This window comes from Halyomorpha halys, unplaced genomic scaffold (genome assembly GCF_000696795.3).
Source record: "Halyomorpha halys isolate HHAL.00 unplaced genomic scaffold, Hhal_1.1 Scaffold1396.1, whole genome shotgun sequence".
Taxonomy (NCBI): domain Eukaryota; kingdom Metazoa; phylum Arthropoda; class Insecta; order Hemiptera; family Pentatomidae; genus Halyomorpha; species Halyomorpha halys.
Genome location: NW_027110330.1, coordinates 193427 through 209639, shown reverse-complemented (window position 1 = coordinate 209639; position 16213 = coordinate 193427). Strand labels below are relative to the sequence as shown.

Below are 16213 nucleotides of genomic sequence, written 5' to 3'. Positions count from 1 at the left end.
TGTTATTTTACACTTATGTTTTTTCTTTTTTCCTTTTTGTAACTATAGTGTTTGTATCTATTTTAGCCCTGACAAAGCTCTGCAATGTGGGGCGAAACGTTGGCTCAATAAAATAGTATAATTATCTACTATTTGAGTTTTTTTTTACCACACCCGGACCATATTCCATTCAATTATCAATAAATATCTTTCTTTATCAAATAAAAGTTTAATACCATGCATAATATAATGTTTTATTTTTGTATAACATTAATTGAAGTAAAAAATAGTGGATCATAATAATAATAATAATAATATAAAATAGACAAGGCTCAAATCAATCAACTAGCTTGTTGAGCACATGGTTACAAGATAGCAAAAATACTTTTAATTAAATTAGCCAAACTAAGTTATTAATATATTTTCCTAATTATTACACATCAAAACAATAAAATACCTTAAATACTAGTATAATGCAATGGATAAACAATGATATTTATTGAGATTATTGACTTTAACTACGAAAAACTACTGTGATTAGTAGAACTAGTAGGGAATTAATTTTAAAATTTCATTAAAACAAAACCGATTTAGTTTGGTGTCAATGAATATTTAAGGATGTATATATCCCATTAAACTAAATTAATAAAAGTAAAAATAATACAATAAAAAATTTTACAAACCAGAAAGACACAGGATGGAGTCTGTAGTGAATAAAATAATTGTACACAATATGGGCTTCTTGTGAGTGCTAGAGCGTTTCGTTCTCTATTGACTAAAATAAAACAAATTAATAAGTAAATATAAATTAAAATACAAGAAGATTATCATTAGCAAATCAGCATTTTTTACACACAAAAAAATTATCAACGTAGATCAAGAAAAGCATTATTTCATTATTATAAGCTAACAAGCAATTAGTTATGTCAGTTATGTTTTCTTCAAAATCCATACATAGGTCAAAACCTCGTTTTCTTTCATCATCCTCAATTTCCTCCTAATGTGACTACATCATAAACTAGAAAATAATTGGAATAGATGAGAAGATTGAAATATTTAATGCTTTGAAAATGTTACAACTGCAATTATGTTACAATGATTAATAATGAAATTACAACTTCAAGTAATTATAATTGTTACTTGCAACAAATAATAATTGAGAAATGCTAGTTGAGCAAAATTAATTCCAATTACTGATCACAATCTTATGTCATTGCAATTACTTTTTGCCCAACACTGCGTATGAAGCAATATCTCTTTAAAAAGCCTAAAAAGCAGAAGCAGGAAATCATCTTGAAAGGTATTTTATACTATTTTTATAGTATTTTATACTCCTCCAAACATTTTACTAACAAACTTATACAAAATTACGGGTGTGCTAGATGCACAACAGAAGACATCTGAAACAGTATTTACCCCATGACATTCAAATGCGTATAATTAAAGTATCAAAACCCAGTGCAATATTAATTCCACAATTTGTCTCTTCATGAGGTTGAAGATGGCATTAAAAGAGATCAGATGGGACAGAGTGGACTAGAAGATTGTTAGCAAAAACTTCACCAGGGAACCCCATTATAGCCACAATATGGTCATGAAATAAGCAAGCAAAATTTAGCTAATTTTTAACTTAGTGGAACAATATATTATTATTTATTTATTTTATTATTATTTATTTTTATTTATTTTTTTTTTTTGAAGCACAATAATATTAATGACAGTTTTTATTTAATGTTTTAGTTTGATTAAAAAAAAAAAAAAAACCTGCTGGATCCTTTTTATGGTTTAGTTTATAATTAATTAGCCTTTTCTTATAGTTTAGTAAACTACTATTTTGCAATAATTTGACTACATCATTTTTCTAGATCATTTTAATTTAATAAATTGTAAATTTTTATTCATTTCCTTAAAAAATAAAAAAATATTTGAAGTTTATTTTCAAAATTTTATCATTTCAATGCCTGTTATTATTATCATTTACAGTAATAGTCATAAGATTAATAAAAAAAGGAAAAAGATTGTTTTTCCCTGTGTAAACCTCCTCTTTGGTGTTTTTAATAATAGCTGATAAATGCTTATTGCATAAATGTTTACTGTGGTCAAGTGGTCAGCGTGCGTGCTCTTGCAGTGAAGGTACAGAGTTCAAATAAATATCTCAGTCAGGTACTTTCTTCTTTATTTTTTTAAATTAATCTTTTCTTTCATTATTCAGCTATTAGAAATTAATTAATAATTATATTTGATTTATTTTAATTATAGAAATATTTAATTTTCTTTTCTCTTATACTTCATCATTAGGGATTCCACTATTGCCCTTTGTTCTAAAAAAAAAAAAATAGTGAGGCGCTCGAAATTAAATTTCATTTATTTATTTTTTCTCCTTCCTATACAAATAAAATAAAATGATAAATGGAATATGGCCCGGGTGTAGTAAAAAAAAACAACTCAAATAGTGACAACTATTTTCGTGAGCCAACGTTTTGCCCCACATTGCAAAGCTTTGTCAGGGCTAAAAAAGATACAAACACTTAACATAAGTAAAAAAGTAAATGGAAAATTACAAGGGTATAAAATGATTAATTTATTAATGATGATGATTAATTTTAATACATCTATTCTTGCTACTGTCCCCAACCATAAAAAAAGTCTCATCTCAGAGTCCATTCACATAAATTTAACAGACCATTCCGTCAATCATAAAGTCGATAAAGACTGCATCTCTTTTCTTTTATTTTTTTTATTATTATTTTTATTTATTTATTTTTTACTTATGTAGTATTTCTACATATACATACATAGACTAGTATTTCTCTGGTTTGACCTCACACTGCCGTCTAATAGTGAATTTGTTTAGAGGGTCACTAGGGAGGATCTGAGAGGGGGAATTCGGGAGAGTGAATTTGAGGATCAAATGAAATAAAAATTGTGAAATGGAATGGACGAGAAGGGGAAAGAAAAAAAAGGAATAAATTGAAATCTTTGTATTTGGTGTGTATACTGAAATTTGTAATTGTAAAGGAAAACTGTGGGAAAAAGAAAAAAAAAAAAAGTTTTCTTTCTATCTTATTATACCATGTAAAAATATGTAATTTATATATGTCCGATCACGGATTGATAAGTATGCTGTGTAATGTAGCAACCCGATGTATTTGGGCAGCATGAATGAATAAAGCATTTCTCTCTCTCTTATGTATCTTACTTTTAATTTATATTCATATGTTACCAGCTTAAGTATACTTATATTAATTACTTTATTATTAATTTTTCTATTATATAATTTACATACCTCCATATCCCTATACATTTGGTATATTGTCTTTCTGTATCATTTATATGTATTGTATCCCATTTTTTTTTTTTACTTTATTTCTTTGTTTTCTATCAGTGTACTTTTTTTTTATTGTTATATATTTCTTCTCCTCCTCTTTAATGTATATTATCATTTATTGTTTACCTCATTTTAATATTTTTCTACACTGTTTACTTCAAAATTATTTTCAAATGTAATGTACTTAACTGTCATCCCAACTCCTCCCAATGTAAACGGTTCACTCTGACTTTGACTTCTATCAAAACAGGTATGAATTCTGTCTCATTTTTTCTTGATTCTATTCTTATCCATCTTTTCATCTCTTAGTTTGTACTTTCTTTTATATTTCTTCTTTTTATCTGTTACTATTTCTGTTTTCATTTATTGTTTATATTACCTTTTCTTTTCCTTATTTGTTTTTACGTTTCATTTTATACCCTTATAATTTTCCATTTACTTTTTTGCTTATGTTAAGTGTTCATAATATTCCATTTATTAATAATACACACGGTCAATCAGCGATCTTTCAATAAAATAAAATAATAACAAATTGAAAATATTTGTCACTTTTCAAGTAATACTCAAAGTCTTTTTTTTTTCTCTTTACCTGTCAACTAAAAGGAATCAAATATATCATTTGCTGTAGGCAACATCATGGCTACCTTCTTTTCTAGCGAAAATTTGTCAAAATATGCTGTAAAATATAGCTTAAAGTTTGTAGTTCAAAGCTGTTACTCTTGCTTTCAAGGCTTAGAGGAACTAAATGTGGGCACTGAGTCTAATGAGCCTATTTGCGACAACCAAGCTGGTAGGGACTGGCTGTCGACTGTCATCAGAGATGTCACCATTGGCGACAATATCACCTTACACCCCGGCAACGTTGATGAGCTCCAGAGGACCACCAGGGTGGGAATTTCCTTCCCTAGTGAGCGAGTTGAGGCAGATATTCTCCTTCGAAGAATTGGCTACCAGGCGGGGACCGAGGGTGGTGGTGTCTTGCTTTTGTTTATTGCAAAATTATTTGCATATAGTGATTGTAAGTTCACAAGCACATTATTTAGGAAAAAAAATATCATATACAGAAATATTTTAGAACTATAAAACAAGTTGCTTTTGAATTTATTAAAGTAATTCAGATCAATTTGGTAGTCGCTCCAATGATAACCTGAGGAGCCAGTTTACTTATGTTCCAAGTCAACAATCGGTGCAATCTATTTTACAATAATTTATCGTACAAAAGTTAATTTAATTTTCAGTTAATGTATAAGTTATTTATTTTCATTATATTAATAAACTTCTTACAAAGAAATAAATTGCTCTTTCTTTCTCAAATAAGGATCATTCTATATATAATGACGCTATTCCTTTTTAAGAGCTTCAAAACTGTCTCCTTTAAATTGAATAAATAAGATTAGTATAATTACAAAAAAAAAAAAAAAAAAAGAAGCATCTTCTACTAGTGATAGGTGATTCACATCATATTTTTGCGATGATTACAAGTTAAAGAAGTAAATATTCTAAAATCTTTTATTACAATTTTATTTTATTAACCACTTCTGCTGCAATCCAAGGAACACCCATTGTTTGTACGTATATTTTATAATCATAGAATGTGATGTGTTTAAATGATGCAATTTCAAAAACATTATTTTAGGACCAATATTTTAGGACTTCATATTTAAAAATAATATTTACCTTGGGTGGTCATATTTTTGTTGATCATTTCTTCCTTTTTCATAACTTTGATAGCATATGGTTGTTCTGGATTTGACTTCTTGAAACCCAAAAAAACTTTTCTAGAACATAAATAACAAAAAAAAATCTTAACCAATAGTGCACCAAAATGTTGGTCTAAATCACTTAGCATTTACAAGACATACTAAAAATGAATTTCATATTTTAAAAGAATAATGATGGCCTCACATGATAATCTCATAACTAACTTTTCTGCCATGATTCATGAAATTTTTACAATTTGAATAAAAATCTCTAATCCAAAAGTGCTGTATTGGAGGAAGAGAGTCCGGATGGCGGTCAATAAAGGTATCAAAATAGTAAAAGAAAACTATTTATTGTTGTTAACCAACATTTCGGCCCAATTCGCAGAGCTTCGTCGGGGCTGTCTGATGGTAGTACAAAGCACGACCTCCAATCTACTTCAAACGGTCAGCCATCTTCTTTTAATAAGGGCAAAAGTGGTATAGTTTAAAATCTAGTCGAAATATTTTAAATAAGTTCCATACTGATTTCCACCTTTTTTTAAGTCAATGTTTTTATTCAAATTATGAAAAACAAAATGAGTTATCATGTGAAACCATCCATAATATGTATGTCAAAAATCCATAAGGAATGAATTGGTATGGCAGGTAAAGCACTGACTTTTATGATGAACAAACCTTGTTTCTATTTCACCTGGATACATTAAACATGAGTTTTGTTGAGGTAAGAATCATATTTTGATATATAATTTCCCTATCCACTTAACCCAAAACACATGAATACCCCTGAATACCATACTAGTGAAGAAATATAGAGGGTCACCAAAATAAATACTGAAAACTTAAGGTATTAGTAAATAGATGGCTGACGAGAATACTAGGCATCCATAGGCTAAAACTATTTCTATCAAAGAATTGATGAAGAGGACTAATCTCAAGCCCATAGATGCACTGATAAAAGAAAGAAAAGAATGTGGAATGGTCTAACCATAAGGAAGCAAAATAATTCCACAGAGAAAAATGTCTGATTGGAATCCATAGGGTGCTCAGAAGCAAGGATGACCAATAAACATGTAGAAGAGATTGGTGATGAGAAGGGTGAACCAGTCAGGACGGCAGTGGAGTGAAATAAAGAAATTAGCTTCCTATAGAGAATTTATGATGGTCTGTTGATCCAAGGGGAGATAAAATACTAAAAAAAATTGAAATTGAAAAATAAATTTTTTCATTGGTAACACCCACTTAACCAATTTTTTATCATAACTGAAATTAACTGTAAAACAAGGAAAATTCATACTTATTGCATTGTTATATCCAACAGCTCATTATAGCTTAGTTGATTTGATTCAGCTTAGCTCCCCTTCCTATTGCCATCCCTTGTCAAAACCGCTCAGCATCGCAACTGGTGAGCACCTGGCCTTTTATCTAAATACTTTCATCACCTATATTTACAACAGACCAGGGCCAAAAAAAAAAAAAAAGCACAGTGAAATCATAGATACTGTTTTCTCTAGTGTCCTTCTTCATTACACCAGTTCTTAGATTTTTTCCTGTAAGTGATCAATGATTTTTGATGTTTTACTTATTTGTGTTCTTCACTGAGCACCCCTATCTTCTTCTCATCTATATATATCCAAGGTCAACTATTAACTCCTCATGATTTTTATTTTTTGATTTTTAAACAAATAATCTTCGGGAAATCCTATGAGTTACAGTCCCACTTAATAATTTCCAAAAAATAAAATAATAATTAAGGATCAATAGCAAGTAATACGGAGAAAAACAATGTAAAATAACAATTTAGTATATCACAATTTAACTCAATAAAATCACACAACACTCTAACGAACATTAAACATAAACATCCATTTCAATAATATAGTTGTTAGGTAACTTATCCAGTGTGTCAAACAATTATAAGTAACATCTTACCCGAAAGCGCCTCTGCTAATGGGCTTAACTATTTCAAATTCATCAATTTCAGGAGCCTGTAATTAAAAATCAATCACTAATATTTTTAATAGTACAGCACTAATTATACATTTACAGAAACAAACACAATGATTAATATATTTAAAAATGGTACCCCAGGATATATAAAATTAAAGTAATGGGTAAATATCAGAATAACATCCGGACTCACAACTGGATATGGGCGATTAGCTCTTAAATTGATTCAAGAGCGTGTAGCCCTTTGTTGAATTAGTGATCTGGAATTTTGAAAAGTGGTGAACTGAATTACAAGATTGACTGAACTATGAAACATTACTTACTGATTTATTGAGTCATGGCATCTGGTATTTTCACAATTCAGTTACAAAGTTTAAAATAGAAGAAAACTGTTATTCAACTCTACCCCTCACTAAATTTAACCTGGGAAAGGTAGTATTGTATTATAGTAATTCCATGATCAGTTACCATGGCGAGGTGTTTGGTGCTGGACACCAATTATTTTTGAATATACACTAATGCTCTGATGATGCCTGAATGAGCGAAAATTTTGCAGTATTAATAAATTTTTTTTTTTAGACTACAATCGCATTTTTGAGAATTTAGTACTTATAAATAAAAAAATAAATTTGTACAGCTGCAATCCATGAAGGGTCAGGAGTGCAGTACTTAATAAGGAAGACCTGTTACTAGACCAAGGGTTGTGCAAGGAGGTGATTTGATTAAACACTCAACCACCAGATTTTTACCAATTAAGCGTACCCATTTTACAAGGCTGAGTGTAACCCAGAGGGCTCTTAAACCTACAGGAAAACATTGGTAAAAACATGAAAGGAGAATAATAAACAAATGTGTTATATAAAACAGGATTGTTTTACCTGGATTTAATGTGCAAGGTTATAGGAAAAAGATATTGTATTGGTTGTATTGTATAGGGTTGGAAAATAAGTCCTTTCAGTTTTTTGGGTGAAAGAAAACTAAATATGTTTAGTACATAATATTTATCTCTCCAACAGTTAAATAATCCCATGTTCATAGAATGTTTGGTTCATTAACGAAAAAGTGATCACGGTGCTCCCTGACAGCCTGTTTGTTTTCAAACCATTTTCCACTTAAGGAATTTTGTTGAGACCGGAATAAGTGGTAGTCACTAGGAGCAAGGTCCAGGGAATAGGGAGGGTGGAGCAAAAAATCTCATCCAAGAGCTAACAATTTATTGCGGGTGACTAACGAAATGTGGGGCCTAGCGTTGTCATGATGGAAGATAACACTCTCGATTTGCCAGTTCTGGACGTTTTCTTTGAATCAATTAATCCAATTTTGTTAATTGTGAGCAATATAGAGTGGAATCGATCCATACACCTTGTGGCAATAGCTCATAAAAAATCACACCCTTGAAAGCATTATCTTCTTTGGGTGCAATCCCGCTTTAGATGTGGTTTCAGGTGGTTCGTTGCTGGGTCTCCAAGATTTTTTTCGCACCACATTATCGTAAACTATTCACTTTCATCACAAGTGTTTTAAGAAATGGATCGTTTTCTTGACTTCGTGCTTTTAGTGAATCGCAAATGGAAAGGCGTGTTCCCATGTTGGCTTTGGTCAGAGAGTGGGGGACCCAAACATTAAGCCTAGAAACGTAGCCAAGCTTCCGCAAATGATTTTCTAAGGTTGTACGTGATACGTCTAGGACCTCTGCAATGTCTCACTCTGATTGGGATGGATTTGAATCGACTATTGCCTTAACATTAATGGTTTCAATTTCTTGTGGGCGACAGGTCGCGGTTATATCAAAATTCCCAGCTTAAAACTTGTCAAACCAATTTTGGCACGTCCACTCTGTTAAGGCATTATACCCATAGACCCCACATATTTTTTTATGTGCCTCCGCAGCTCGCTTTCCTTTTTCAAAGTAATAAAGCAAAATATGACTACAATGCACGATATTTCCGTCCATCTTCTCAGCTGGATTGTATCACAAATACAATACAGACCTAATCTTAACAAGCGTCAACAGACATAACTGTTTACGTATTACCAATAGGATAAACAATCCTCTGTTGGGATTAATTACATCAAAAAAATGTGACGTATTATAAATAAAACATGAATACAACCCTATATATTTAAGCAGAAAGTGGCGGAAATCAAGTATGTCTGGTTCAACGGAAGTAGGGTCAGGTGCAGACAGTCCAACGGCTACCCAGCAGTCACCGTAGGCAAGACCAGCGACTTGGACATCTTCAGTTGAATTTGGTATCCAAGTCACCACAATATTGTTATCCTTTTCTTTTTTTTATAGAAGATATTTTATTTACATTTTTTTCAATGTAGAATTTCCTTTATTTACATTTCTTCTTTTTTTAATTTTTTATAACTCCAACTTTATTGACTATTTTTTTCAAAATTCGATAACTCAAGCAACCGATTCCTTGCAATTTCTTATTATTGTCACATTTTATATAATCGTAGCAGTATATAAAATATTGTTATTCTCTATCCCTCAACCTTAATCCTTTTTCTTACTTTCCCATTTACCACCCCACAGTTACAACTAACGTCCTTAGTTCCTGTCACGTTAATGTGCAATCCCTTATTGCCCACTTCAATGAATTCAAACAGTACATCCTTGATAACTTTTACATCATTGCAGTATCCGAAACGTGGCTTAACCCTTTATTCCTTCCTCTTAAGTTTCAATTACCAATTACAATTTCTTTCGTCAAGACAGATCCAATCGTACAGGAGGTGGTGTAGGGTTGGATGTTCATGTTAAGTCTCAAGGTCAAAATCCTACTCCAATCCCCTTCTCCTAACATTCCCCATGCAGAATACATGTTTTTTGAAATTTCAACCATATCCTCTCCTCTAATATTTCCTGTCATTTATCGACCTTCCAGAGTTCCACTCGATAACACCTTCGAATCCTCTCTTGTCCAACTCGTTTCCACTTATTACAATATTATTATCACTAGTGATTTTAACACCAACATGCTCTCTCAATCCAGTGATAAATCCTTTCTTACTGACCTAATATTTTCCCTCAATGTTTACCTGGTTCCTTATTCTTCTACACATCACACACAATCCTCTGACACCTGGTTAGACCTTTTTATCTGTGACTCTCCAGTAAAAATCCTTTCCTCTTCCCAGCACCCAGTTCCCTTTCTCTTATCTCACAATCTGATCCAAATATCGTAGGACCTACCAGTCAACTGCTTTACTCTCAAAATCATATCATACCGTAATTTGGACCTCCTTTCCTATGAATCTCTTCAACCTGACCTTGATTCCATCCAGTGGGACATTATACACTCCTATAACTCCATCGACCCTATGGTTTCCACCCTCACTTCACATCTCCAATCCATATTAGATATTCATGCTCCGCTCAAAACCTGAACCTTACACCGTCCAACTGCACCTTGGCTTACTCCAGAAATAAAGGAAATGATAAAACAAAAAGAAGCAGCTAGACGCAAATTTCGTGAGACTCGCCTGTCTGCAGATTATTCTCATTTTTAAACTACTTCGTAATGCAACCCAATTAGCAGTTCGACATACTAAATCCATTCACATTCATCATGCCCTCTGTATCCTCCTGATCCCAAATCCAAGTGGAAAATACTCCAAAATTTATCCCTACCAGAATCCTACAACTTAAGCTCCCTTCCAATAACACCTGACGATCTCAACAACCATTTCACATGCCATGCTACTGATCCATCAATCTTTCCTGATATTCCAAATAACACCTTCAATCCTGAAAACTTCTTTTTTTCCCACACATACGAAGAATTACTAGCCACTATTCTAAGATCCCATACCAATGATCATGGATCAGACAACATTCCTGTTAAGTAGATTAAATCCTATCTCCCAGTCCTTATCCCCATACTGTATCATATATACAATTTTTCCTTGCAAAATGCCACATTTCCTTCTCATTGGAAAACTGCTTTAGTTCAACCATTAAATAAAATCCCTAATTATTCTTTACCTAATGACTTCCACCCTATTTCTCTCCCCTCTAACCTTTCAAAACTGTTAGAACGCCTTATTCAAAAACAACTCTCAAACTTCCTAGAAGAACGTTTCCTCATCAATCCCCTCCAATCCGGCTTTCAACCTGACTATTCAACACAATCCGCTCTCCTAAAAATAACTAACGACCTCCAAACTGCCATGGAACACCAAAATCTAACTATCCTAATCCTTCTTGATTTCTCCAAAGCATTTGTCATGGTAGACTACAACATCCTTCTTAACAAACTACAAAATCTTCCTTTATCCAACAGTGCTTTGTGCTGGTTTCAATCCTTCCTTTCCAATCGCTCCCAGTACGTATTGGTTCCAGATAAACCACCATCAATGACTCGATCCCATACCTGTGGTGTCCCTCAAGGTTCATCGCTTTCTCCTACCCTTTTCGCTATCTACATCAATGATCTTCTCCTTATCCAACATTCTCAATACCAATTGTAAATTTACCTTTCCTTTCCACCTTGCGACCTGTCGGTTGCCTCGGAGAAGCTTCAAGAGGACTTGAATCGCATTAGTCACTAGGCACAAGAAAACAAGCTTAAGCTGAATGCAGAGAAGACTAAGGCAATCGTAATAGAAACCAATCACCTCCTGAAAACTATTCCTCATATTCCTAGTTACTTCTAAACAACAATCCAATACATTTCCATCCATATGTTAAAAACCTTGGTGTCACTATAGGCCAAACTCTCTCCTGGAAAAACCACATTTCCCATATTTCCTGTCGTACCTTCTCCACCCTAAAATGTTTAAATTATCTTTGTCACCTACTTCCTTTTGAAACCCATAGGCTCCTGGTTACTTCCTTAATTTTCCCCCTCTTTGATTATTGCTGTGTGGTTTACGGCGATGTCGTGTCTCTAGGGATCTTGAAGCAAAATTAAAATGGTTTATTAATTACTTTGTACGATTCATTTTTGGGGTCCCCAGGGACACCTCTGTCACCCAATTTTACGAAGAATTGAAATGGCTTTGTTTATCCATTTAGACATGGTTTGGAACTTTTGTGATTTTTAATTATGGAAATTATTTTCTGTGATGATTCACTTTAACAGCCGTGAGTTGCTCAAGGTCACAGATCAACATCCTTCAAAGATAAATTGTGCATATAAATTAACTATAAACACTTTTAGGACTGAAGTATACATATATATGAATAAACTTCATTAAAACTCATAGTTTATAATATCTTATTTTGAACATAAACTGAAAACCAACTAACAAAAGTAGTTTTAAAAAACTTTCAATTGTCAACTATTTTGTAAGCTACATGTGGCATTGGTATTTAGGGAAACTATGGAGTCCTGGTCTAGTTTTGGACTAAGTCAGACCTTTGTTTATTGTGTTAAGAATTCACATTAGAAATATTGGGAGGCCATTAAAATAAACAAACAATAATAACACTGGCCATGGTTATGGACATAAGTAAAAATTATTAAGTGACATTAAATAAAACAAGTTTCCAGTTGAAGTGAGAAGATGGAAAAAATAAATCAAGAAATGAATCATCAATTTAGAATTAGAAGTATGAAGAGGAATAAAGAAATACATAAAAATTAGGTATTATAATTCTTTTATTTCAATTATATTTAATATAATTAAGTAATTATATTTATTGTTCATTATAAGAGATCATTTTTCTTTTTTTCAAATGGTATGTTGTCGTTTTTTTAACCATTGAATTATTCCTAGAATCTAAATTAAAAAAAAAAAAATAAATGATATGATTTTTATTGAGACTTAATTAATTCATTCTTATGATTTCAAAGTTTTATAAAATCAAATTATTTGTTATTTTTCAAAAATATAAAATATACTCAGATGTAATCTTTATTTAATTTAAAAATTCTATTAGTAGTGCAAATTGGTAATACAGGAAACATTTGATGTTTGGTTAAAACCAGTGGAATACACTTTTTTTTATACATTAAACACTGAAATTTCATAGTTTTAAAAATGTGGAATATTACTATTCTTCTTTAAATCATTTCTAATATAATTAGAAAAACATAAAAACTGGGGTTCACACGGAACACATAGAACATTCGAAATTCTAACTTCACCAATTAGATTAAGGTTAAATAATTATCTAATTTTTTGTTATTATACATGCCAAGTTTTATATGCTGAGAGTCACTATCTATGAATATGTTTTAATACAAAATATTTTAGTATTCACACCCAGTACATAATTCATTTTATAGTTCTGTATTTCTCTGTCTTGTATATTATTATTTTCAACATTTTTTGTTATATCTTTTTTATTAAAAAAAAGTTATGATCTGCTGTTTAGGATTTTCGATTAATTTAACATTATTTCCACCCTCCATATCTTTAACACATTCCTTATTTTTATCTATGGGCTTCAATGCATTATTTCTATTTTAATTAATATCATCTAGATTTTCACTATCATAAGCATATTTTGTTAATTATTTTTCTGGAGTAAAAAATTTTATTCTAGGATTCTATAAATCATTTCTTTTATGTTTAATGTGAGTTTATAGTCTTGTTCTTTCTTTAGCTCTATGCATAAAAATCTTTTCATTTTTTGTGTGCATTGATGGTTTGAACAATTCACCAATATTTTACTAGTTATTGCCTTCTTTGTTCATTACACCAATATCAATTTATTTCCAATATTATAGTCATAACTAGAAACTAAATTTTATCATTAGTCTTTTCCATCATGAAATTAATTTTGTCATGGTAACCATTGACATGATTTGTTATTTATCCATAGTTATTATCTGTTATCAGCAATAGAACATATATATATATATATATATATTTCTTTATTGGTACTGGTTCATTGATTCTATATTTATATTTATTTTATACTAGAGGATTTGTTGATCTATGCAGATGACGTACACATTGTGGGACGCTACCTTAACGTAGCTGAGGCTTTTCTTGCATTAGAAAACACAGCCAACAACTTGAATTATAGGTTAATGAGCTCAAAACCAAGTACATGGCTCCTAAAAATGGAGAGGCAATGGACATAGGGCCTTATAATGTTATTTACTCAGGAACTGCAGTCACCCAGAATAATGATCTCGATGTTGAGATTCAGATAACCGCAACCAACTGATGCTACTTTGGCCTAATAACACAAATGTGCAGGCTAATACGTTCTAGGAAAACTATGCACTGCCTATTTAAAAAGAGCTCCTGATCTCCAAAAGTTGTCTATCGAATTTTTTGAATTATAAAAGTTGCAGAAGAATTGAAGAGGTACAATCCCTTTAGAGTGACTGTGGTATCAGAACAAGGAAGCTGAGGTGATTAAGATATGCTGAATGGCGGATGAAAAATTGACAAAAATGTTTTCAACACAGTCAATTCATTAAACAAGGAGGAGAGGGAGACCAAAGCTCAGGTGGTCGGGAGATGCTAACTGCATTCCAGGAGTCAGGAACTGGATGGCACTGGCACAAGATCATGATGATTTGAGGAAACAGTTAAAGGAGGCCTGTAACTGGGTTGTAGGCCACCATAAAAAAAAAAAATTTACTTGACAGTTTATTGATTTATTTATACAAACATCAGGTTTCAAAATAAAACAAATCAACTTTTGCATTGAAGTTTTATTACAAAAAAGTATAGTCTTCAACAAGTATTTAATTCAGTAAAAATATGCTATTGGTAGAACAAATAACTAATTATATTAAAAAAAAAAAAAACTAAGAAATTTTTTTACTACAAATATATTATAACTATAAATAAGGTACCACATTTACTAATAAATAATAGGAACTACATACACAAATAATCGAAACATCATCTAAAATAAGGTTTATATATAAATAGATTTGAAGGACTACTCCAACACACTGGGCACTCATTAAGAGGCATGATCCGCGAGAAAACAGTCATAAACTGTGGTCGATTATATGCTCAATTATACATTATAAGTATATGCTCAACTAACATGTTAGAGTAGTGCTTTACTGTTACCTAATTATGTTTATAAAGAGCAATGAATGAAGAATCATTTTGAATAAACCTTATTTAATAATTCGCAAGTAAAAAATAAGACAAAAAAATAACTTCATCAAGATATTCAACATCTTTAATCAGAGATATTTTAATGGTAAACCTTCAACAAATATAAGCCATTATGTGAAATTCATTAAAAAATACAAAAAGGCTTATTACGCTAATTAAAGTAGCTAACCAGCTAGGTATTTCATATTATTTAGAGAAACCTTCATGGTCAATAATGAAAATGCATTAAGAGAAAATCATTACTTCAATAAAGATATAATTTTATAAACAAACATAGGCAAGTGGCTAACTGATGCAAGACCAAAAAATGTACATTATTAACCATAAATGATAACTTTTAATATGTAAATAAAACAAGCTTAGAAACTATATAATTTCCTTTCTAATTCTTTATATTGTTGCTTTCCTTGAACAGAGTCACATCTGACAAAACAAAGTTATTTTCATTTTTAGCTGAAGATATTCTACAGATTGTACGATAGACTGGAGTTTATTTGTAACAACTCAAATAGATTTAGGAAAGACTGCAGAACAACTTTAATAAAGAAAGTAACCAAAATATGAACTACAGTACTATCTTTGGAATATATTCTAGAACTAATTAAAATTAAAACAAATAATTTTTTATATGTAAGATGTGCCACTATTCAAGATAAATAGTAATATAACTATCTCGATTTTCATATCAGGTTTTAAATTTTGTAAACATAACTCAATATCAAATTCATAATAATGCTGACAAGACATTAAACTCATATATTTAGGGATAGTAAAAGACGTAAATAAGTTAACCACACTAATATACATTAAAAATTGAAGATTTTTTTTTTTTATTCTATACTAAAAAAAATATAATACAATTTTTTAAGAGACAATAAAAACAAAATATTATCTAAGATGAAAAGAAAGATTATCCAATCTTATGCCCTTTTTGGTGACATTACATAATAATAAATGAGAGACAAAAGTTAATGAACACCAATATAAAAAAAGAAGAAAATTATATCATTTAGTACCTTGTGGCAGCTGGAGCTAGATAAAGTTTCTTGCAACATATTCAACTATGAACCGCGAAAGAATCTACATCAAGATCACTGAACACCAACTAACCGCAATCGTAATATCAGCATCATAACCTACTCTTTAACCTACCCCCATCTAAAAATAACAACACGTGAAATTATGTAACATATATATATATATA

General features: G+C 31.0%; 1 protein-coding gene across 6 annotated transcripts in view; it reads right to left on the bottom strand.

Annotated features, from left to right (window-relative positions):
* Positions 1–16142, bottom strand: part of gwl (serine/threonine-protein kinase greatwall) — a 58029-nt gene extending 41887 nt beyond the window's left edge. For all 6 annotated transcript variants that reach the window (XR_010843725.1, XR_010843726.1, XR_010843727.1 and 3 more), the window contains exons 1-4: positions 16026–16142; positions 6940–6995; positions 4985–5085; positions 663–754 (exon numbers count right to left, since the gene is read on the bottom strand). Coding sequence is in view for 3 of the 6 variants with exons in the window: in XM_014434623.3 (XP_014290109.1) it covers positions 663–754; positions 4985–5085; positions 6940–6995; positions 16026–16064 (288 nt within the window). In the remaining 3 variants the exon portion in view is untranslated. The remainder of the gene's footprint in view (positions 1–662; positions 755–4984; positions 5086–6939; positions 6996–16025) is intronic.
* Positions 16143–16213: the final 71 nt, after the last annotated feature.